The sequence below is a fragment of the Oncorhynchus masou genome, chromosome 28 (assembly GCF_036934945.1).
Source record: "Oncorhynchus masou masou isolate Uvic2021 chromosome 28, UVic_Omas_1.1, whole genome shotgun sequence".
Classification (NCBI taxonomy): domain Eukaryota; kingdom Metazoa; phylum Chordata; class Actinopteri; order Salmoniformes; family Salmonidae; genus Oncorhynchus; species Oncorhynchus masou.
In genome coordinates, this window is record NC_088239.1 from 60,932,713 (window position 1) to 60,958,229 (window position 25,517).

Consider the following 25,517-nt stretch of genomic DNA (forward strand, 5'->3'; position numbering starts at 1 on the left):
TATTTCCATTTGTGAATTAAAAACCATTTTGTTACCAATCCATGTCTACGGTTTGCTTCAATCACTTGAGCTATCTTTGTTGTGAGAAGTGCTGCATAGCAAAAGCGTCTCTGCAGGCTAGTCCATTTCTGTCATTGTCTGCCTTAACCATTGGAACATCTGGGTCATCCTCATCTTCAATGCAAGGATCTAGGCAGCCATGCTGTTTGAGGTAATTGTGAAGCACTGCTGTTGCAATTATTACAATGCAGCATCATCTTGGTTAAAAGCGTAATGGGCTTCTTACACAGGACATTACTCTTCCATACACCAAGCATGTGCTCCATTATACCTCTGGTGCGGATATGAGCTTGGTTGTACCATTGTTGCTCAGGTCCTATTGCATGAAGATAGGGAGTGAACAAGAAGTTGGTCTGTGCATACCCACTGGCACCAAGTAAGATTCCACTATGTTGTCCACCTTCAAGCTGAGCATACAAAGAGGAATCCTTGAGTCATGAGTTGCACCTTTCCAAAATGCACCAATGTTGGAGAACTGCACACACTTTTTACATTTATTGAGAACCAGTTTTTACGATTCCTGTACTCCTCAGCATCTGCTGTAGAGAGAAACTTGATGGGAATATTACATCCATCTATACAGCCACTGACTCCATGGAAGTTCCCATATTCATAGAACTCTACCTTGTAGTTGGCTCAGGCAGCAGCATCAGGGAACTTGGTATAATTGTCTTTCAGTTCACATATAGCATTGCAGACTTTGTGGACGATTATGCATACAGTTAGTTCATTTGCACCACACAAATCTCCTGTTTCATGATGGAAGGTTCCAGATCCCAAAAACCTCAAGGGGATCAATACTTGTAGGGAAGGAGGGATGGCCTTTATCCTAAGAGACTTAGATAAAGCCTTGGCTCAAGAATTGCCTTTGTACATATGGAAATGGTCACAGAAATAGATTTTAGTCCAGGTAATCCATTTTCCTCCATTGCCAAGGTCAACCTTGGGGCCAACATCCATTAATCAGAAGTTAAACCTGCCTCTAGGCCAGGTTTAATTTAAGCCTTCACTTAGATCTAGATGAACTCTAAACGTCCTTCTGGAAATCAGATTTTTTAAAATCTAGACTAGCGCAAGTTTGAGACTATTTTAAACAATGTCTGAGAAATGGCATTTCAGTTAGTCCAGTTTAAAAGTGCAATTTAGTCTAGGATTAAGCTTCATCTGTGTCTGCGAAACCGCTCCTAGAAGGCTTAACAAAATGACATACATTTGGAACCTTAAACAACTAAACACGACTTTACAACCGAAAAAAAACAACTTCTAGGCCCTTTTCTTTACTTTCTTTACCACTTCTTAAAACTAGGCGAAACATGGCCAGACTGGGAGTTTTCTTTTGCTAGGAGCTCGTCCTTCGCATTATGGAACGTGCTGACTTCACTATGTCATTCTATCTTCTATGTTATCTGAGAAAATGGGTGTGTTACTTTGTCCCCTACACTTTGAGATATCAACGTATCAGAAGCTTTTCTGCTGTTTCTTCAAACAAAACGAGTGGAAGAGTGGAAAATGCAAACTTCCGCCGATTGAAATTACTTTAAGGTATACTGATCTAAAACATTCCAATAAAAGCAACTTTATTCTGCTCCGTGATGTGCATCCAAGGCAACGAGTAGAGCTTTTGCAAAACAGACTGAATTGTGTGTTTGGCGCGATAAAGCTGCCTGCGTAATAAGTTAATTTTCACCATAAGGAGTCAGGCAGTTGTTAGTTATTTGTTTTCTTGCTCCATTAAATGTATGCATTATTTATGAACTAAACAATTCAGAGATCCCTTTTCAAACGTTAATGGGATGTTAAGATATGAAGGCTGCCGAATCCATTAGCCAATTATTTCCCTGTCTATGGAAGACTGCCTTCAGAACTTCTTCCAGTCGGGAGGGAAGTAGACTGGGACTGGCACACGACAAGTCTGTAATCTGTGTAGGGAGCGGAACTGCAAGACGACTTCCAGCCACACCAGCGTTCAACCGTCCCACAGCATGGCCTTGGTGACACGCCCTGGCGCCATTCAAGTGGCCTTAAGTTACAATTTAAATGCATGGAACTTATCCTTTGAGAAGAGCCCTTCTTATTCATCATGGTGATAGACTTTTTACACAAGGCCTAAAATGGCAATAAAAACATTCTCTCTCTAATTTCTGACTACACACAATATTATTTTGTCCTCATATACACAGACATCTTTTTAACAGGACAAGAGGTTAACATTTGCTATGTGTTCTGAGAATGTTTTCATAATCCATACATAAATCCTATTTCTTAATTTTCTATTATTTATGGATTTATGTTTTGAGCCAGGGACCATTATGGTAGCATGTGTCAAGGTAACAGAAAAGGCACAGTAAGACTTAGTGACAAAAGTCATGATGCATTAGTACGACCACAACATATAGACAGACCTAAATTGACATTAAGCAAATTGGATGTAGAATGGATCCATTAGTGAGTTAGAGTGTATCAGTGCATGCAGAATACGTTCCGCACGTTTAGACAACACAAAACTTTACAATAGAATATATAGACAAAGTAAGGTCATATCAACACCATCATGTGCAAACTTCACAGCTAATGTATCAGACTATCTGATTGTGACCTGGATATTCTAGCTATGGACTGAACAGACAGTATATCCAAGCAGTGATCTTACCTAGGGCTGTACAATTAATTGAATTCACATAGAAATTGCAATATTGACATGTGCAATATGCAAATCGCAAGAGATTCATATCGCATGCTATATTTCGACATTTTCATATCGCATGCAATATTTTCAAACGCTGCGTGTAATGTCAGTATTTATAGTTTACTCTGTTTTTTTTCTCCTCTTGTGGCTGCATCCCACACATACCAAGCCCCGTCCCATCACTCAAACCCTGCAGTTACCTCTCACTGTTAGATCGACTATAAGTTTGCATGCTGTTCTGTTCGATCAATTGCAGTCAACAGATTGCTCCAAATAAGAACGATGCTGCTTTAACTTTTGCTTTTTTAATATAAATCATTCTATTTCTATTATTTCAACTGTTCAACCATATGTTTTGATCTAAATCGCAAGTCAAATCGCAATTGCAATATTTGCTAAAAAAAACACAATTCTATTTTTTTCCCATATCGTGCAGCCGTACTCTTACCTAAGAGTGAAGCTCTCCACAGCAGACACACTGGACAGGAACACATAGAAGGTGGCCATGTCGGTGGTCCTCAGTGGTTTGGATGAGGTCTGGACCACCACGGCTCCCCCTAACCTCAGACGCAGGAACGTAGTGCTTCCAGGTGGTGCCTTTAGGATGTTGACACTCCCTACCCTCCTCATGGGTATACCAGACCCCACTGGGCCACCTCTCCCCACCCCCACATGCTGCAGGCTGTCCTGGGGAACACACTGGCCTGTCCAGTCCCGTCGGCTCTGGAAGTAGATCTCCACGGGAATACCCTGCACCTCTCCTTGTCTATCCCTGCTGTTGGAGCTGGAGGAGCGGCTGGTGGGGCTGAACCAGGCCGGGTCGGGCTTCAACTGGGCAACACAGAAACCCCCTGGGGACAGCAGGCATGCCCCCCGCACCTCCTGCGTCTCACAGAAGGCATACGCCGTCACACAGTGGGCCCCTCCTCCGTTCCCTTCCTCCCACCACTACCCACCTCCACCCCCTCCCCAGCCCTGCCCCCTCCAACGTCACCTCCATTGGCCATACTGGGCATGTGAAAGAGGATCCTGATAATGGGGGCAGAGGAGAGGACCTGGCGTGCCAGGATGACAGGGAGGATCCTGCGACTGCCAAGGAGCAGCTCTGGGCCGATGGGTCTCTCCACAGACAGGGAGCCGAAGGTGACATTGACGGCCGGCTGCAGGAGGCCCGCCCCAGGGTTGGTAATGAGGAAGGCCTGCGTCTGGGCTTGTAGGCTGGAGTTCCCCAGCAGGTCCTGGCTGTAGTCCCTCAACAGCAGGTGGTCTGCGTTGAGGATCTGGTAGCCAACTGAGGGGTAGACAGGGAAGGGAGCTTGGTTCTTGGTGTCTTTGAACAGCTCCTGGCAGTGCACACCTAGAGGATGAGATATGAAATACAGCTGTTAGCATAGAGCAAAAAGAAAGCACATAGCAAATGTATGTCTGTTTAAAGTATATAGTAACATTATTATAGAATGGATTTTCTGAACATTTGGTTTAGAAATGGAATAATGGTGGATATAAAAAGCAATTCTAATGCACAGTGACCCGTGTTTATTCAGTGAATTCAGCGGAATTCTAGAAGAGATTACCAAGCTTTTCAGGGAAGGTTTGCTGAAAACCAATATTTACACCAGTCACTTATCACACTGAAAGTCCGAGCTAGCCCACTGCCCTCCTGCCTCACTATACAGTCCATCATGACACAGCCACACATAACACACACACGCAGACCGACACAACACATACACACATACATACACATTCCACACACACATCATTTGCTGCTGCTACTCTGTTCTTTATTTACTCATATTATTACCTATCCTGATGCCTAGTCACTTTACCATGCCTTCATATACATATTTACCTAAAATACCTTGTACCTCTGCACATTGTACTGGTACTCCCTGTATATAGCTTAACTTACGAGTATTTTATTTGATTAAAATCTCCATTGTTGGGAAGGGCTCGTAAACGAGCATTTCACAGTAAACACCAGTTGAGTTCGGTGCATGCGGAAAATACAAATCCAACAAATCCAGCACAATCCCTTTCATTGTAAACATCAACGAGAACCGGTTTGCAGCTTAACAGCAGAGCACTACCATAACTAGGCAAAGTATGAAACAAATGTATCTAGGAAGTATTTTTCTACCACAACTTCACTGGATATGTGTAATCCTGTTATAATATACAGGCTATTGTACCTTGTCTGAGCCCTACATTGCACAGTGGTCTTCGGAAAACTACAGGGTAGTTACATTACACGGTAATTACAAAATACATACTGTCGAAGAAGAGAATGGCAACAGTTGTTAAAAGACATAACATAACATGCAACAAATGTATAACATCCAACCTGGTGGACAATATTGTGACAAATATATGCTCCAGCAGGACTTGGACCCTTAAACGCTTTGGATGTACACAATACTTATCCTGCTTTCAATAATGCACATACAGTATGAAAGCCCATGGGATACACAGCCTTATTATACACTGAGTGTACAAAACATTAGGACCACTTGCTCTTTCCATGACATAGACTGACCAGGTGAATGCTATGATCGTTTATTGATGTCTGTAAACGACCTTAACTGCTTTAATGGAAGATTTGACACTGTCGATTTTAAAGACGAATGTGAACAAATATGTGACAGCATCCCCAAATCCGTACCAGGCGGGGATAAAGCCTGACAGGATGCTCTCTATTTTGCATCTGTAAAAGTGTGTGACTGTTTTAGGTGACAAGTCACATTTCTTCAGCCTCCTGAGGTGGAAGATGCACGCTGTCTGTGTGGACCATTTCAGTTTGTCCGTGATGTGTACGCCGAGGAACGTAAAACTTTCCACCTTCTCCATTACTGTCCCGTTGATGTGGATGGGGGGTGCTCCCTCTGCTGTTTCCTGAAGTCCACCATCATCTCCTTTGTTTTGTTGACGTTGAGTGAGAGATTATTTTCCTGACACCACACTCCAAGGACCCTCACCTCCACCCTGTAGGCCATTTCTTCATTGTTGGTAATCAAGTCTACCATTGTAGTGTCATCTGCAAACTTGATGATTGAGTTGGAGGTGTGCACGGCCACGCAGTCATGGGTGAACAGGGAGTACAGGAGAGGGCTGAGAACGCACCCTTGTGGGGCCGCAGTGTTTAGGATCAGCGGGTTGGAGATGTTTCCTACCCTCACCACCTGGGGGCGGCCCGTCAGAAAGTCCAGGACCCAGTTGCACAGGGTGGGGTCGAGACTAGGGTCTCGAGCTTGATAACGAGTTTGGAGGGTACTATGGTGTTAAATGCTGAGCTGTAGTCCATGAAAAGCATTCTTACATAGGTATTCCTCTTGTCCTGATGGGATATGGTAGTGTGCAGTGTGATGGCGATTGGTCGTCTGTGGACCTATTGGGGCGGTAAGCAAATTGGAGTGGGTCTAGGGTATCAGGTAGAGTGGAGGTGATATGATCCTTGACGAGTCTCTCAAAGCACTTCATGATGACAGAAGTGAGTGCTATGGGGCAAAATGGTCTATGACTCATAGTCACTCATGTGTCATACAGTACGTGCTTTTATTTTTTGTTGTCCTAGGCTACCTGGCTAAAATGCTTGCTCGCTAGCCTAACTTCCTTTCATGGACAGTGTTAGCTAGTTAATGTTAGCCTACTACATTAATATACTACATATATTACATCCATCCTCTCAGTCCAATGGCCAGTACGGAGAATTAAGTAAAACCACAAGTCCAAATCCATATCTCCATCCATGGCTAATTTAGGAAAGGGATAATTTTAGCTAGCTAGCCACCAGAGAACAACAACATAACAAGATGCAACAATTCAAGTTGTTTCTATAAATGACTTATTTATATGTGATAGGAGTGAAGCCAAATCCAAACTGGCTTCCCTTGACACTTTTATTTGGTGCGCCAGGACCATTCACAGTTGAGCTCACTCAGCTTAGCTCAACGCTGATTGGCTATTATTTTATGCATGTTTTTTGGGGGAGGCCAAATGCTCTCTGGCTTCTCTTGTATTCAATGCTATGTGCGGAAACAATGTCATACTCTTTATGAAAATTATGAAAACACGATAGACGAAAGATACATTATTTTATGTTTAAATTTTTTTGTATTGGTTAATTTTATCTATCCAGTGTAGTTGGGGCAGCGGTCAGTTGTGAGTGAATGTATCAATGTCCTCTATGTTTTTAGTGTATGCAGTATAATGGACTGACTGGTTTAAATGTGTGTGATGTGAGAATGTATGTGATCCTTTAAATGTAAGGTGGCCATCCTGGATGGCCAATAATGTTTTATTCTATTCTGTTCAATTATATTGTGTATGAATGCCATTCAGAGGCTGAATGGGCAAGACAAAATATTTAAGTGACTTTGAACAGGGTATGGTAGAAGGTGCCAAGTGCACCGGTTTGTGTCAAGAACTGCAACACTGACAGGTTTTTCATGCTCAACAGTTTCCTGTGTGCATAAAAAACCACCCAAAGGACATCCAGCCAACATGACACAACTGTGGGAAGCATTGTAGTAAACATTGGCCAGCATCCCTGTGGAATGCTTTTGACACTTTATAGAATCCATGCCCCAACAAATTAAGACTGTTCTGAGGACAAAAGAGGGCAATATTAGGAAGGTATTCCTAATGTTTTGTATACTCAGTGTATATCTCAATAGAAACCCTCCCACTTCTGCCATGCCAGAAGATTCTGTAGCTATCTCTTCATGTATCTGAGAAAACGAGCTCTGTTGGATTACTGCCTGTCTGTACAAGAAACAATGTGTCAGAATCCTGGTATACAGAAGCAGCCGGCAGACACTTAACCTTTCTCTCGCTGACAGACCCACCAGCTTCCTCTTCCGAAGCCTACACGGCCGCCATCGTTAAAGTGCAACGGCGGAAATTGAAGGTTGATCTGGACATGCCGTGCATCTTTGAAGTAATTTGTCAAAAGGCGTTCTGCAAGTCAAGCCTCAAACACCTGAATGTGTTGTTCTGTTCTCAATGAATTGACTTTAGACAACAAGAACATAATGATACAGTTCCACAGGGAGGCCAAACACCCTCATGTACAACTGATCACACTGATCAGCTATGCAGAATATTAATGAGAAACCATTAGTATTTCGTTAGAAGGGAGTAAGAAATTGCTAGCCAATTAGTATTGGGGAAATGGAAGGGTAGCACTGCCCTTCATGGCTCAACCTATGTGACCTTTCTCTCACGGAGAGGGTCAATAAAAATCACATATTCATTTTCAAGGAAAAAACAGGCTTGTGGAGGGTCAAAAGGTGAAATTGTGCACAAAGCAAATATTAAATCTTCTTGACTTTCTAATCTCTCTACAGGCTGCACCTGCACAAGTAGAGGGATGAGAAGGCGCAGTCACTCACACACAGACACACACCAAACAGCAGTCTGAAATGGTTATCAACAGAAGACAGACAGCTTGGCCTGATCTTCTATAATGCAGGACAGGTTATCTCCAAACAAACACTGCTTCCTGACATCCAGCCTCTTTCTCTGATGATGATTTCCACTCTAGCATCACATCACTTGGCCAAACTGCCCCCAAAACACACACATGTCTAATGAACAAATCATGTCTGCAACTGCCCCCACCACATGTGACTGTACCTGCACCACCTCATAATTGCTGGACTGCTGGGTGAAAGAGTGGTACTGTCCCCACAAGGAGGTTCAAGCACACTGATTACAATCTGCTAAATTACTAAAATGAAAATGTAAATGCTAAGGTTTTAGTGTAGGATCTTAATTTGAACCAGTTTGCTACAGCAGGAAAAGAATCCTGAAACAATAGGAAATGTTCATTATTATGTAAATTATAATTAATGGACATTTTTGTAGGGATTGGTACATTTTTCGTGAGGGAAAATCAAGTCAGAAATTTCACAGTAGAAATTACAAGCCTTTTTAAACAACAAATACACTAAAAGTCTTACAAGTTGTCCTGCAACAGGATGATCAAATGAAGATCCTACATCTGTATGCACAACATGAATCTATTTCCTGATGTTACCCGAGGCGTCCGTTGACCCATTATTCCTCAAGTGATTTTCATTAGTACAAATATCACAGAGGGTATACAGTAGTCGTCATATTTTTAGGGAGATCTCAAATGTATAATGTTCATGAAGTTGAAAGTTTACTAGACTCTTTAACTCAGTAATGCATGGGAAAATATGAATGAATGAATAAACAGCAGTCAGGCCAGAATACTTTCAAGCAAACATAGTCCTATGGTATCTTAAAGCAGTAACTTATTATAGCATTCATGCTCTTTTCGGGATCATCCCCAGGTGAAAAGCATGTTTCTTTTGTGTAGTGATATTTTTATTCATGTAGTATGTAAATAGAAAAGGCCATGTATTCAATAAATGAATGCCTCTAGTCTACATCAATGTATGGACCTACTGTAATAAAATAAGCTATTCCTTTAAATGTGTTTCCAACTGTGAAGCTGTGTTTTTTATCTGTTGATCAATTGAGAGAATCAAAATAAGTTAGAATGGACAAAATGAAAAAAGAATTGACCTCAAACCATTTTATTTTCACCATCTATCACAGCAAAGTGGATCCTTACCTGTCAGACGTTTGAAAATGAATACTGTGACAATTGGCAATATCCAAAAGAGAGACAAATAAAGCATCTTGGCAAGTTGGACAGTCCTGATTATCTACAGGAGAGCTCTAACAACGTACCAAGAGAACAGCGTCAGACTTTCTGCTCTCAATGGACACACATCTATGGTAATTTACATTTTTTCAATCCCCAACAAAGTAAAGAGCTGAAATGAATATATATAACTCTACGTTGATAACAGATACAACGGTAAATTCCTGTTCCAAGTAATAACTGAAGTGTTGTTTCGGTCCACCAGTTTGGGTATCCACTTTACGCTACTTTCTGCACCTTGCCTCCGTCTAATTTTTCTGCGTAAAATTCACTTTCGCTTGTGGATCGCCAAATTGTAGAACAAAGATCCAAATTGTGGTATTCTTTTACATTCACCGTTTATTGTGGACGCAACAAAAGCAAACTTCACTGAGTAGACTGCGGATATGTTATATCCTGTCCTGGACTGCATATAGAATGAGTAAAAATCAGACTGTGCGCTGTGCCCATATTCCGTCAGATTAACGATTCTGGTGCGTAATCGCCGTGGGGGAAAGGCCTGCGAGGAAATTAAACGCACGAGAGGTCAATGGGATCTAGTGATTTCTCCACGATTTATTAAAGGCTGTCCCATTTGGAATATGTTGCGCTACTAGTATATAGGCTACAATTCACAAAAGGCCTAGAAATACATTGTAGGCCTACATGTCTATATATTTTATTTGACCTAATAACTATGCTATTTTTAGTCTATTGTTATTTTGTACTCTGTTTTTGTAGCCTATTGACAGGGGTGTAGAGGGGGCTAGACAAAGGTATACCCACTTTTTTTCAGAGGGCATTGCATATACACTCTTAGAAAAAAGGGTTCCAAAAGGGTTCTTAGCAGATGGATAGATAGGGTTCTACCAATAACCATTTTCACCTAAAGACCCCTTTTTGGAAGATGAGGGTTCTTTGTAGAGCAAAGGGTTCTACCTAGAACATTTTTCATTCTAAGAACCGTTTTTGGAAGAAAGGGTTCTTTGATGATTATTTGGAAGGTAATAATCATTCTAAAGAGAACCGTTCTGAATCATTTTTTAAAATAGTGCTTTGACCGTTAGTGTTTACCTGTGTTTAAACTTAATCCTTTAGCATTTAAAAAAGATTGATGTGATAATGTTTTAAACTGTACCTATATGAGAATATTTGTACCCAGCAAATTGTGTTACCTAGTGCTGATTTTTCAGTGTTACATTTTAGTGTAAAAAATAGGTAAATTAACATTCAGTGCTCTATAGCAGGTTGATTTCAAATTCGTTATGCCCTCAGATGAACCATCAAACAGGCAAAGCGTCAATACAGGATTAAGATTGAATCCCACTAAACCGGCTCTGACGCTCGTAGGATGTGGCAGGTCTTGAAAACTATTACGGACTACAAAGGGAAACCCAGACGCGAGCTGCCCAGTTTTGTGTCTTTTGCATCATTAAAGTGAAAACTGTTAATTTATCAAATCAATTCTCTGTAATTATTATTATGTGATTAAACTAATCATGTAAATATAATTAACTAGGAAGTCAGGGCACAAAGTAAAATCTTCAGATTGATTTTCCTAATATAACTCTTCAGATATTTTTAATATCTAATCAATTAGTCTTCTAATTAATGAATTATTCTTTACCTCACGTTAGTCTCATTCCAAACTTCAAGTTGTTGGTTATCTGCATGAACTCAGCCTTTACTATATATCATTCGTACACCAATTGTCTTAATAATTTATTTACTAACTAACTAAATAATCACAGAAATGCATAAACACACAAACAGTAGATATGGTTACAAGGAAATGATAGGGGAGGTTCCCTGGTGGGCTAAGCCAATATGACGGCTTGGTGGACAAAGGGAAGTGGGTGTGGACTGAAAAGGCGGGATAGAACAGGAGTCACACAATTGATAATTATAATAATTGAAATGCTAATCCTTTGCACATGAACGCTCACTCAATCGGGAATAATTGCAATCAATATACATTTATATTTATATAGTGTCGTCGTGATCTCTGTTGGAATCGTCAGTCCTTCTGATGTAGAGTTCATCCGAGTCACTCTCTTTATTTTTTCTGTTTCCCTGAAGATCAAGTCTTTTCTTGTTAAAATGGATACTTCAGAGTACCATTCAGAAATATTCTCATAGAATAGATGTTTCGGCGGTTGTCGGTCTTCACATCCCAGGTTGACATAATTTCTAGCTGCAGATCAGTAATTATTATCTCAGACTTTCCAGCCGTGTAGCCAATGCTCCACGTGGTATGGTTAGGAATTCAATAACTATTTGCAATCACAGCTCACGCTATGGATGTGCTTAGTCTAAACGCAAACCTTTTCCCCTGAGCTGATCGAGGTCTGAAGAGGATTTTCTCAGGAGGGTTTTTTATTAGTAACAGTATAAAAGGGATGTTCCATGACGCCTGATCATGTCTGTTCTCACCGGGGCGGGCCAATGACGGTTAAACTTTAAAGGGAATACAATTCTCTTTCATTAAAGGTTTTACATCATTTCACAAATAGTTTAATCTTTACTCATTCATTTGATACAAGAATTAGATGCAAACCCCATAATTGTGAAATGTACATATTCAGATATATAGTTACAGTTGAAGCCGGAAGATTACATAAACCTTAGCCAATTACATTTAAACTCAGTTTTTTACAATACCTGACATTTAAGCGTCGTAAAAATTCCCTGTATTAGGTCAGTTAGGATCACCACTTTATTTTAAGAATGTGAAATGTCAGAATAATAGTAGAGAGAATGATATATTTCAGCTTTTATTTCTTTTATCACATTCCCAGTGGGTCAGAAGTTTACATACACACAATTAATATTTGGTAGCATTGCCTTTAAATTGTTTAACTTAGGTCAAATGTTTCAGGTCGCCTTCCACAAGCTTCCCACAATAAGTTGGGTGAATTCTGGCTCATTCCTCCTGACAGAGCAGGTGTAATTGAGTCAGGTGTGTAGGCCTCCTTGCTCGCACACACTTTTTCAGTTCTGCCCACAAATTTTCTATGGGATTGCGGTCAGGGCTTTGTGATGGCCACTCCATTTCCTTTGACTTTGTTGTTCTTAAGCCACTTTGCCACACTTTGCCAAAACTGGAAGTTTGTTTGGGGTCATTGTCCATTTGGAAGACCCATTTGCGACCAAGCTTTAACAACTGATGTCTTGAGATGTTGCTTCAATATATCCACATCATTTCCCTTCCTAATGATGCCATCTATTTTTTGAAGTGCACCAGTTCCTCCTGCAGCAAAGCACCCTGGCAACATGATGCTGCCACACCCGTGCTTCACGGTCGGGATGGTGTTCTTTGGCTTGCAAACCTCCCCCTTTTTCCTCCAAACATAATGATGGTCATTATGGCCAAACAGTTAGATTTTTGTTTCATCAGACCAGAGGACATTTCTCCAAAAAGTATGATCTTTGTCCCCATGTTCAGTTGCAAACTGTAGTCTGGCTTTTTTATGGCGGTTTTGAAGCAGTGGCTTCTTCCTTGCTGAGCTGCCTTTCAGGTTATGTCGATAAAGGACTTGTTTTACTGTGGATATAGATACTTTTGTACTTGTTTCCTCCAGCATCTTCACAAGGTCCTTTGCTGTTGTTCTGGGATTGATTTGCACTTTTCGCACCAAAGTATGTTGTCCACTGACCATTCCCACCTTCTCCCTAGTGGAACTTTTGTATCAAACCCCCATTTTGGAGATTTAGGAGTTTGCCAAGTGAAATCCTTTGTTCTCTCTATGTGTCTCTTTCTGCATGGCCAGGGGGAGAGAGTCTCCTCCAGGATTTTATGACCTGAGATAACATAACCTGGGTGTAAGAGAGAGAGAGGGGGGGAGATGCACTATAGGAAATGGAGTTTGTAGTGGAGACGGTCGAGATCTTCACGTTCCTCGGTGTGCACATCAATAATGACCTTTCATGGTCCAAATACACCAACACAGTTGTGAAGAGGGCACTCCAGTTTCGCATGGGTCCTCAGATCCTCAAAAAGTTCTACAGCTGCACCATTGAGAGCATCTTGACTGGCTGCATCACTGCTTGGTATGGCAACAGCTCTGAATCCGAACGCAAAAAGCTACAGTGGGTAGTGTGGGCTGGACACCTAAAATTGTCAAAGACTCCAACCACCCAAGTCATAGTCTGTTCTCTCTGCTACCACATGGCAAACGGTACCGGAGAACCATGTCTGGTACCAAAGGGCTCCTGAACAGCTTCTACCCAAAAGCCATGAGACTGCTGAACAGTTTATTAAATGGCTACTCAAACGTCCTGCTTTTCACCAAATCCATTTCTATTAGCACTTGACTCTCGGGTGCACGACATGCAGTACCAGTCAAAAATGTGGACACGCCTACTCATTCCAGGGTTTTTCTTAATTTTTTACCATTTTCTACATTGTAGAATAATAGTGAAGACATCAACAATATGAAATAACACATATGGAATCATGTAGTAACCAAAAAAGTATTAAACCAATCATAATATATGTTCTTGTGGCAGAGCAGGGGGTTTGGTCAAGACGTTTACACAGATCAGACACGGACAGAGTATGATTAGCCCGGTTTCAAGGGTGTTTATTAAATAATAAATCAAAAGAAAAGGATAGGTCACCCCATGAGACCCTCTCCTGGGCTCCGGGTCTTGCTGTATCCTGTCGGGCACACAAACGTCTTCGCTCAGACATCGTCTCCAACTACATGGAAGTCACCTTACTTCCCCCAGTCCTCCTCTGTGTGCTGCCCTTCTGGCAGCTTTATGGGGCTTGTACAGCTGGTGAGCAATCAGCCCTTGATTACTCACCAACTCCCCATTCAGCCCCAATTAGTCCTGGGCGGAGAGCCCTTCAAGACCTGGCATGTTCAGCAGATGGAGCCATCGCCTCGTGATGTATACTCCGTCTCCGCATGTGTGGGTCCCACCGTAAAGCATAGAGGAGACTGTGATAGTTTGGGGGTGCTTTGTTGGTGACACTGCTGGTGATTTATTTAGAATTCAAGGCACACAACCAGCATGGCAACCACATCATTCTGCAGCGATACGCCATCCCATCTGGTTTGCTTTTAGTGGGACTATCATTTGTTTTTCAACAGGACAATGACCCAACACACCTCTGGGCTGTGTAACGACTATTTGACCAAGAAGGAGATGGAGTGCTTTATCAGATGACCTGGCCTCCACAATCACTGACCTCAACCCAATTAAGATGGTTTGGGATGAATTGGAACGCAGAGTGAAGGAAAAGCAGCCAACAAGTGCTCAGCATATGTGGGAACTCCTTCAATACTGGTGGGAAAACATTACAGGTGATGCTGGTTGAGAGAATACCAAGAGTGTGCAAAGCTGTCATCAATGCAAAGGGTGGCTAGTTTGAAGAATCTAAAATCCTAAATATATTTTGATTTGTTTAACACATTTTTAGTTAATATATGATTCCATATGTGTTATTTCATAATTTAGATGTCTTCACTATTATTCTACAATTTAGAAAATAGTAAAAATAAAGAAAAAGCCTTGAATGTGTAATGGTCGTCGGTGGAAGAAGGTGAGGACCAAAGCGCAGCGTGGTACTTGTTCATGTTATTTACTTAAACTGACCACTATCAAACAAAGAAACAAACAAACAAAAACCACACCCAAAACAGCTCCGTCAGGTGCAACCCACACTAAACATAAAATATAATCACCCACAACTCAAGGGTGAAAACAGGCTGCCTAAGTATGGTTCTCAATCAGGGATAATGATTGACAGCTGCCTCTGATCAGAACCATTCCAGGCCAAACACAGAAATACCAAATCATAGAAAAAAGAACATAGACTGCCCACCCAACTCACGCCCTGACCATACTAAAACAAAGACATAACAAAAGAACTATGGTCAGAATGTGACAGAATGAGGAGTTGTGTCCAAACTTTTGACTGGTACTGTAAATTTGATTGACTTAAGCCTAATTGCTCCAGAATCGCCATTGATAATGGCTGAATCTGGCCGTAACCACACTCTCTGAGGGTGTCTCAGGGGATGTTGAGATATGCCAAAAATACATTTCCAATTAACACATGAGTATAATACACCCTTGTGCATCTGTTAATTAGGACAAATATAAGCACCCACCAAACTATTATTATCATGTACTCCTTTTGCCTAAGCAAGCAAGTCTCAAATATTATACAAATGGCCTAAAATATGTCTATACTGCATTTAATCTTAACCCAGTCTTGTTAAAAAATGTCAGACCCTCACTTGTTGTGGTACACTGAACATCATTGCGTGTAAGATATTAATTGAAATGTCATGCAGCCTCCCATGATGGCACCCTGCAGGGGCAATGGAGAGATGATGAGATGGGCATTTTTAGGACCGAACAGAGGTGAGGATACGGCTCATCGACGCTGTGTCATCTCTGGATCCACACCAAGACTGTGGCTGAATGCCTGGCTGGCTGAGAGAACATCAACTATGCAGTAAACCTGCAAGGTTTAATGAGACAATATTATTGTCAGGCCTGTCCTGTCCTCCTCTCGTCTCGTTGACTCCCTCTCTGTTTGGACTGAGTGGCAGAGGGTATCCCAGACCTCCAGTGTCCTGTGGTTTGATGGTCACTTGTTGGTTGTCTGCGCAACGACACGTGTCAACACTCATTAATGCCTGAAATAAAGGGATCATGTCTGCCAAGCTGATGCTGTCCTGCTTCAGCACAACTTGATTTTCAATGGAAGGTGACATGGGTGCAAAGGTAGAAGCTTTATGCAGCGACAGACTCATTTCCAAATAAACATCCCATCCCTGACAGTGCCAGCGGGTTAAAATAAATATGTGTCTTAGAGAAATTAAAGTGCCTGTGGATAGCTATAAAGAAGGGGTACCTATTTAGCCCAATTGTTTCATGCAAAAGAACCAGATGGAGTCTGTCGTAATCCATCCTGGACCATAGTGTTTGATATGTTTAACATTGTCAAAACACCTTTTACCACAAGCCAAACTAGGCCTGGTGGATTTAAATTAGGAGCATTATTTTGTGATGCAGTGTTAGGAGGGAGTTTTGTCTCTCTACCATTATTAAAGCTTCAGCAACGTGCATGTTAGCGGTGGTAGCCATCTGGGAACGGTTCCAGGTCTTAGCTGGGCATTTCAAGACATGCAAACGTGCTCTTACGGCAGCTATTAATGGAAGGAACCCTGTTGAGTGGTGGTCTGGTCACTAGTGTTGTTGGCCTGGATAAACTAGCTAAACAGTATAGGTGGCTGAAAGGTTGAATGGTCATCTAAAATGGATCAACCATGTTCAACCCTAATTACCGACAGGAAGCTGGATGGATGTCCAGCTATTCAGACAAATCGGAAGAGAAGTATGAGTCCCTAATAAGGTGATTGGTAGGAGGAGCTTAGTGGGGACGAAAGAGAGGCTGAAAAAATACATAAACCTGTGGGAAAAAAATGCAAATTATGTGTTTGGGGCTGTTACTCACCATGTGTGCTCTCCTAATTCTCCCCTCTGTTCTTGCTCTGAAATTAGAATAGCTTATTTTCTCTTCGGTCCAAAAATGAACACTTTAATAATCAACAGTTCTGGAAGCATGACCTCGCATTGACCCTACGATTTCCCCTCGCTCAAAAAGATTTTGGATCCTTTTCCTGACAATTTCAATCCAGGTGAAACATGAACAGAACATCCATGAATGATCTGTAAGGACCCAGGTCACTGGATGGTTGATGGCTCTGTTAACTTTTGCTGACACTAATCCTGTTCTGAGATTGACATTAAAAGCCACTGTGCAGGTGTGTCTTAATCATAGAGATAGAGGACTCATCTTTATACCTGTGCCATTATAGCATCTGTGACAGCATTGGCAGCGCCATTGAGGCTACAACCCATAGGAATCCCCCCTCAGTTGACTACTATGGCTACTTTAAAATGGAGGAAGCATGGTGGAAGCCCTCAATGGCGCTGCCCATGCTAAAACAGCATTTTGGCCTCGAGAGATAAATATCATTCTCTATGGTATTAATCTGTCTTCAACCTCTCTACTACTCTCCATTAGTTGAATGATGAGATGGACTTCATTGTATCCATCAAATCTGAGTTGAGAGATTAGTGTAAATCAAATATGCCCGGTACAGTGATGTAGGCTATTGTAACGGCGTTCTTCTTTTGTTGAAAGAGAGTCGGACCGAAATGCAGCGTGTAGGTTACTCATGTTTATTAGAAAGACAAACGAACTATACACGAATAACTAATAAATACAAAAACAACAAGAAACCTATTACAGCCTGACTGGTGCACACTACACAGAGACAGGAACAATCACCCACGAAATACAAAGCGAAAACCAGGCTACCTAAATACGGTTCCCAATCAGAGACAACGAGAATCACCTGACTCTGATTGAGAACCGCCTCAGGCAGCCAACCTATTTAACACACACACACCCCTAATCAGCTACAATCCCAGACACTACAAACCCCAATACGAAAACACAATACATAATAACCCCATGTCACACCCTGGTCTGACTAACTAATAAACTAAAACACAAAATACTAAGACCAAGGCGTGACAGCTATAGGAAATCTCATGACTTATCATTAGCTCATACAAGTTTTTAAAACAGTAAGAACCATTAAATAATTTCTGAAGCCCTGTACATTGTTGTTATCATGGCCTCCACACAACCTCTAGAGAAATCTGGACCATACTCTTGAGCTGCCTATATGGACTGACTGGCAATAATGCAGGTTATGTCTAGCAGTCAGTCCTTATAGGCAGCTCAAGAATATGGTCCAGAGTTTGTGAGGTAGCTCTGGGACCTCTCCAGAGCTGCAGTGATGGGAGGCATTGCCCCGTGGCTAGCCCATTGTGAACAGCACAGACAAAGATGAATGGCTGGGGCCAGGCTGAGCCTCCTTCTCTCAGTGTAACAGGATGACAAATGAAAGTGGCTCTCAGAGCATGGCCACCATACACATCACTCCGCAGGAGACTGGAATGAGTTACAGGCCAAGTGGAATTTTTTACATTTACATTTTAGTCATTTAGCAGATGCTCTTATCCAGAGCGACTTACAGGAGCAATTAGGTTTACGTGCATTGCTCAAGGGCACATCAACATATTTTTTACCTAGTCAGCTCAGGGATTCGAACCAACAACCTTTTGGGTACTGGCCCAACACTCTTAACTGCTAGAGTACCTGTCCTCCAACCGGTATCTGCTCTCACAGACTAATGAAGGGGAGGCAACAGTCCTGACTCTTGCTACATCCTGCAGGGTTGAAATGTAAAAGGGTATTGGTATTCCATGTGATCTCACTTTTTTATTTGACTATTTCCCACCTGTGCTGACTTAGGGATATGTGCTTTTTTATAGCATCACTTGTAATGGCATCAACTCAGGACTCTAACACACACACAAACGCAGACACACGGTATATACTCAAGAGCCAGTTTATTAGGTACACCATCCATCACAAATATGGAGTGGAAAAACATTGTCTGGTCCGATGAATCCCGGTTCCTATTGCATCAAGCTGATGGCAGAATCAGGATTTGGTGTAAGCAGCATGGATCCATGGCCCAAACCTGCCTGGTGTCTATGCCTATGGTGGCAGTGGTGTAATGGTGTGGGGAAAGTTGTCCTGGCACATGTTAGGTCCCTTGATTGCAAATGAGCAACGTTTCAATGCCCTGAAGAATTCAATGTGTTCTGCAGGCAAAAGGGAGTCTGACCGGGTACTAGATGGGTATACCTAATAAACTGGCTACTACCTATGCCGGAAAAGCTTCTTTAAACAGGAACACATTATCAAGACAAAAGTAAGCAGTCAAAAGAACTGAGGGACTTAAACAACTACCTGATCTGTATAATCTTTATCTTTTGTAGTGATCTCTGCTGTCTGTTGAGGGGTCAGCACTATTAGGACCTGTGAAATATAATTATCTGAAAAGGCCACCCGAAGATGGATGCTTGGATGGAGAGGTCAGTCGTTGAGAATTTTAAACATCCGATGGCCCCAGGGCCCTAGGGAGCGTTACAGCTCACTCAGGATCCGGAGAAGGCGGCGAGGTGGGACCAGGATGCTGTGATGTATGAGTGTCATCTCCACTCTCTCACTTTTTCACTCTTTCGTTTTCTGGTTCAGAACATACACAAATGTACTGAAGCATCGACTCAATGAACCAAAGCAGTGAATCGCAGCAGTTCTTTCCACTCAATCAATAACTCTTTACTGTAACTAGCTACTGTATTGAACAATATTTGTATAAATTAAGGCTTGGATATGTTTTTGCCATTTGGAGTCAGTATGTAGAAATAATAATATTGATGCTTAGACATTTGGCATCAGCAGTTGTCCTGATGAGGTTCTAACAGTGAGGCAGTAAACACTTTAAGTCTTCGCTCGGCTTATAAAGAAAAAAGCAATGGTGGCCAGGGCTGTGAGGGAGCACTTCGTGCTATTGGGGATGAAGATCACTGCTGCCATCCTGAGAATGTAAAGCGTAATACAGTCCAACACAGGCTGATCCCTCCAGTTTCACTTGTCGAGCTCATGCTTTTAAAGAATGCACTATGGCGGAATAAAAAAAATAACACAGAAATATATAAATCAGAATATTTATCAGAATCAGATAGTCCATCTGTAACAGAAAGTTTACAAACCCAAAATAGTTCAACTCTGTTTAACACATTTCACATGTAGTTTTGCTCTTTATAATATGGCGAGACATACTTAAAAAAAGTAGGATTACATTTTTCCAATGTGTACTAATGATTCACAAAACAATGCATAAAACTATATAAATATACAGAAATAATGAAAACTGGCCCGGGGCAAACTCTCAAACTTGAACTACTTCAAAATTACTCAGAACAAAACACAACTAAATTATGTCATCAATTGACATACTGTATACAGGCTCAACACTTCAAGCTTCTATCATAAGGCCTACATTATACTGCATAACAACAACATAACAGATGTCATAAACTGTCATGACAGCTGACAACTGCTTATGTCACCACTTTGTCATCATTATGAAGGCCTTAGGGTAGAGGATGGCAGTACAGTGCCACCTCTACATGCAGAGTCAGTAGGCTCTCCCAAAGTGCTTGTTGACCTTGGCCGTGGCGATGAAGACTACCAGATTGATGAGGAAGTACTGTCTCTGCTCTTCCAGCCACACAAGGTCCATCCTCACCTACAACAATAAAGAACTCATACATTACTGTTATTGTAAAGAAAAAAACAGATGTCCTGCTGCTCCCCATATGTGATCATTTACTTACATTAAAGGTTATGGGTGATAATGTCAAATGTAAATATATACAGTACAGATACAATGTTTCCATGGTCCTTGTCAAATAAACCAACCCAACAAAAAACAAGTAGGCACAGCTCTGCTCTGCTCAAAGGTAACCTATTCTCTGACGTGTGAGTCATGTGGGGTTGGTTTACCTTGCCTTCTGCATCCTGGTACTTGATCAGGAAGTGCTGACCCTCGTAGTCGTTGGATGGCTCCTTACTGTTCAGTGCCATACACACGGGTGTGCTGACACACCAGAAGGGGTTCTGGTACTCATCCATCAGGGTCAGGCTCATCATGCAGCAATTCTACACAGACAGACAGAGACAGAAATAGAAGTAGAGAGAGACATAAACCATGTTTCCAAATCAAATACATTTTTATTTGTCACATGCTTCCTAAACAATAGGTGTAGCCTAACATTTACATTTACATTTAAGTCATTTGGCAGACGCTCTTATCCAGAGCGACTTACAAATTGGACTAACAGTGAAACGCTTACTTAGGGGCAAGAGACAAAAAACAGCTGTGATGGAAACAGGCACTGCCTGTTTCGATACAATTTTCTAAATGCAGACAGATCATTTGTTCGTTCGACATGGTGGGTAGGCAGTGCCTACACATACTGTATCTGTGATCTGTTGGCTAGAGCGCACGTGCCAAGACCAGAGTAGGCACATTTATTATTTAAACAACAGTTTGTGACAAAAAAACAAACTTGTCTGCACTACATCATCACACACTCATTTTTATCCACAACAAGTCAGTTTGGTGGAAACACCACTGGTGGGAAAATGCACATATTTTCTTTATGCAGATTTTACAATATTCGCATGAAAATCTGTCGCCAATTGAATGGAAAGCTAGCAAGAGAGAGAAATAAAGAGATAAATAGACAGAGAGAGAGAGAGAGAGAGGGGGGGGGGAGCGACAAAGTCTATATGTCAGCTGTTCTGTTTTTACAATGACCCATCATGTAGCCCTGGTAGTTCCATTAAAGTGTAACCTAAACCAGTCTGAGTCAGTGTACCCTACAGTACCTCCACGGTGCCCTCTAGAGCCTCACACTTCCAGGGTAGGCTGATCCTGCCAGAGAGAGGGGTGTGCTGGGACAGGCTTCCCCTGTTGATGACATTCAGCTGGATGAAACCACCATGGACCTGACCTGGACAACCACAACACACAATCAAAGTCAACTACAGACTGCGGTATCGTACAGCGGCCCAATGTGGTTCTGAAAGAGAAACCTCCTGGGTACTGGTTTCATTACTTTTGCTACAGTAGAGTTGAGAGAAGTGGCCGGCCATGATCTGGGTCACAGTGTTGTGTAGTATAATGCGGAGCGTGTAACCATGGAGGCCGGAGTCAGGGTCCATGTCGTCGAAAGGAGGCTTGTTCTCTGGCATGGAATAGGGGCTGAGAGAGAGAGAGAAGAGAGAGAAAGAAGAGAAGAGAGAAGAGAGAAAGAAGAGAGAGAGAAAGAAGAGAGAGAGAGAAGAGAAAGAAGAAAGAGAGAAAGAAGAGAGAAAAAGAAAGAGAGAAAAAGAGAAAGAGGGGAGAGAGAGAGAGGAAAGAGAGACAGATGAGAGAGAGAAAAAGAGGGGAGTGAGAGAGAGAGGAAAGAGGGGAGAGAGAGAGGAAAGAGAGAAAGATGAGAAAGAAAAAGAGAAAGAAAAAGAGAAAGAGAGAGAGAGGAAAGAGAAAGATGAGAGAAAGAAAAAGAGGGGAGAGAGAGAGAGGAAATAGGGGAGAGAGGGAGAGAGGAAAGAGAGAACGATGAGAGAAAGAAAAAGAGGGGAGAGAGAGAGAGGAAATAGGGGAGAGAGAGAGGAAAGAGAGAAAGATGAGAGAAAGAAAAAGAGAAAGAGAGAGAGAGAGGAAAGAGGGGAGAGAGAGGAGAGAGGGGAGAGAGAGGGCAGAGACGGGAGAGAGAGAGAATGATTTCGTTTTTTAATTGAACATGCATGCAACATCCTTTTCTGCTGAAATATAAAAAACAGATTCCAGTCACGCCAATTTGTTCAATCCTAGCCTGTTCCGGAGTCAGGGGCGCTGCATACCACATTGAGGTGCCCAGGAGACTCCTCTCCACCAGCCTGTGGTAGTGGAAGCTGGCCATCACAAAGGCAATGGACCACCGGCCCTGTGGAATGACACAGGGAAATCCCAAACATTATACACTTTTTATCAGGAAACAAACTAACTCATCAGCACACTGTGGGTTAGCCCATCAATTTTCTAATGATGTGATTTAGATGACATACCCTCCAGACACCAATGACAATGCTAGGCGAAAAGAGTACCAGGGTGACTAGTTGGTCTCTACCGATGACCTGGCCACTCTTAGAGATGGTGTCCCTGTCAAACTTAGCCATCAGAGACCGCCAGCCAGGCCTGAGGGGAGAAGAGGGGAGCAGGCATTTCACTCAGAGGCAAGAAGAGACAAGAGAGAAAGAGAGACACTCACTTATTGATGTTAGGGGAGCTGAGAGCTTGTCTTTTGACACCATCTAGCTGTAAGGTAGAGAGCTGGTGGAAGGAGGGCCAGCGCCCGCTGCTCCAGCACACCGTCACGGACGAGTCAGAGAAGTAGGCACGGCTCTGCTCAAACGTCCCCTCCAACCCCCACTTGTCAGACACTGTGATCTCCCAGGTCACACGCTGGCTCCTGAGGCAGTGGAGAGGAGAACAAAATGCATTAGAGTAACTATGTAAACATAGTTGCGGACAATTTAATTGATTCTGGCCCAGTAAGTAGGTTCTGACAATATTACAGCAGCATTGGAGCCTCTGTATGTATGCGCCTTATAAATGGCATGTTTTATACATGAGCCTGAACAACAGAGGCAGTACAACTTCAGTACTAACTGCAGAAACTGTTTAACCTGAGGATTCTTTCAGTCTGACTGGGCAAGCCTGTGAAAGGGTTGATGTCTCTCAACTCCTTCCTCCACTTGGTCTCATTGAAGCCAGCCATGGTCCTGAAGTACAGTCTTCTCCAATAGCTCTCTGGTCTCTCCTGGACCACCACCGCACTCAGTTTATCCAGCACCTGGTGGAGGAAAATACCAATAATAATAATAATAATAATAATAATAATACAAAAAAATACTGTGCATACAAGCACATAATGCTCATAAAAAATGACCTTGGTGTGATAAGTAAAAAGGAGTGTTATGAAATATGAATTGCACTGAACCTCGTCCAAACGCTTGGGCCTCCACTTCTTACTGTGACCATACTCTGCAGAATACATCTTGTGCCACATTCCACTGCAAGAAAATACTGTGGGTCAAAAATGATGACGGAAAACCAGTCTGTAAGACTGTAGGGAGGAAGAATAGAGTACAATGTGACCAGTACTTCACTCCTTACTTGTTGTGGGCCATCTCATAGAATCGCTTGTTGGTGAAGCCGATGGAGAAGAGAGAGAGGGCATCCAGGTACGATAGGATCTTCAGAAGGATCTCCGGTGGCATCCTAATAAAACACCAAATAGACATGATTAAAACATTTATTGGAATGCTTGATCTTTCCCATCTAGTGCAAAAACACAATTGAGTAATCAGATTGCAGGGCATATAACCAATAACATATGTTGCATATGTTCTATACCCTGTAACCTGATTACTCGTGGGTTCCACAGCAACCCACTTTTACCTCTCTATGTGATTCGGTGTGCACTCAGCTGGCTTGCCAGCATGTCCAGTAGACTTTGTAGGTACTCTTGGCAGTGGTACAACTGGCTGACAGGGTACAGTAGCCTTTGCCGCCTTCTTTTTCCTCTTCTTCTTTCGTGGCAGTGTTGGTGGTTCCACACTTGTAGTCGAGCATAGAGAAGGACAGAGATGCAACACAATTTTGCAGTCAACAAAAGTCAGTGGCTAGCTGAAGTTAGTCAACTACAAACCAGCTTATTGGGGCTCAGTGCATACTATGCAACAGGAGTTGACGACATCACACAACTCATACCTTTGAGTGCCCGGGGAAAATCTAGTCATTTTCTCGCAGAGTCTGCTATTCTCTTTGCCTGTCGGTCCTTGACCCTCTGTTGGCGGGGCATTCTTCAACAAACCCTCTCTGAAACTGCGGAAAAGTTGTCCGCGGCCAATAGCCATAGCTAGCTAGCTAACGTTATTTACCTACAACAGGAGAAGCTACAGATGCTGTCAGGTTCAAGTTGTGAGAAAGTTCTGTCTAACTAGGCACACTTTGCAAAACTGTAATGACACTATTCAAACCGTCAAGTCTGCAAAAGCACGCAGAATTGCCATTTCTACGTTCTCCTAACACATGAGTGTTTGTTATTGTTATTATCAAATGTAAATGGGCCTTTTTCACGTTTGATAAGGTCTGCAAATGGGGAAGTAAAGATCACTGCTGCCATCCAGAGGATATAAAGTGTAATAGCACGGATTGAAGGTGATCCCTTCAGTAGGTCTTCCCTTTCATCTGTGGTAACTAGGCTATGCTGCAAAATCCATAGTCAGTTATGTTATTATTAGTAGTTTTAATTCATGCAATATGGGTTAGAAATCATTTATCATTCAGGTCATTGAGATATAAAAGGGAAATCATGAACATGCCTAATGAGTCCACTGGTCCCACTCACACAGAAGTACCCTACGCCTTGACCTCTTTCTCCCCTCTCTCTCCAGATGAAATCCTGTTACTAGTGAGGTCCGGCTGCCCGACAAGCTGCCCGCTCGACCCCATCCCCTCCTCCCTTTTTCAGACCATCTCTGGAGACCTTCTCCCATTCCTCACTTCCCTTATCAACTCATCCCTGACC

At 42.3% G+C, this 25,517-nt stretch overlaps 2 protein-coding genes across 2 annotated transcripts in view; both read right to left on the reverse strand.

The window, feature by feature from the left end:
• The window catches only part of LOC135517029 (transmembrane protein 132C-like), a 48,911-nt gene extending 39,497 nt beyond the window's left edge, over positions 1-9,414 (reverse strand). The window contains 3 exon segments of the mRNA XM_064941060.1: positions 3,195-3,669; positions 3,672-4,103; positions 9,348-9,414. Of these exon segments, the coding sequence (XP_064797132.1) occupies positions 3,195-3,669; positions 3,672-4,103; positions 9,348-9,414 (974 nt within the window).
• A 10,616-nt stretch (positions 9,415-20,030) lies between these two features.
• Positions 20,031-24,204, reverse strand: zgc:161973 (uncharacterized protein LOC556635 homolog). Its single transcript, XM_064943816.1, has 10 exons — positions 24,101-24,204; positions 23,925-23,997; positions 23,611-23,777; positions 23,193-23,393; positions 22,990-23,119; positions 22,786-22,868; positions 21,996-22,141; positions 21,766-21,890; positions 20,878-21,033; positions 20,031-20,620 (listed from the first exon to the last, which is right to left on the reverse strand). The coding sequence occupies exons 1-10, from the start codon at positions 24,202-24,204 to the stop codon at positions 20,510-20,512; spliced, it is 1,296 nt and encodes a 431-aa protein (XP_064799888.1). The 3' UTR covers positions 20,031-20,509.
• Positions 24,205-25,517: the final 1,313 nt, after the last annotated feature.

Excerpts from the sequence above, each read along its gene's own strand:
- zgc:161973 (XM_064943816.1), bottom strand. The coding sequence starts at position 24,204 with ATGCCACCGGAGATCCTTCTGAAGATCCTATCGTACCTGGATGCCCTC. Across the intron at positions 22,142-22,785 it reads CTCCTGGGCACCTCAATGTG|CCCCTATTCCATGCCAGAGA; the intron begins GTATGCAGCGCC and ends TCTCTCTCTCAG. Across the intron at positions 20,621-20,877 it reads ACCAGGATGCAGAAGGCAAG|GTGAGGATGGACCTTGTGTG; the intron begins GTAAACCAACCC and ends TTATTGTTGTAG.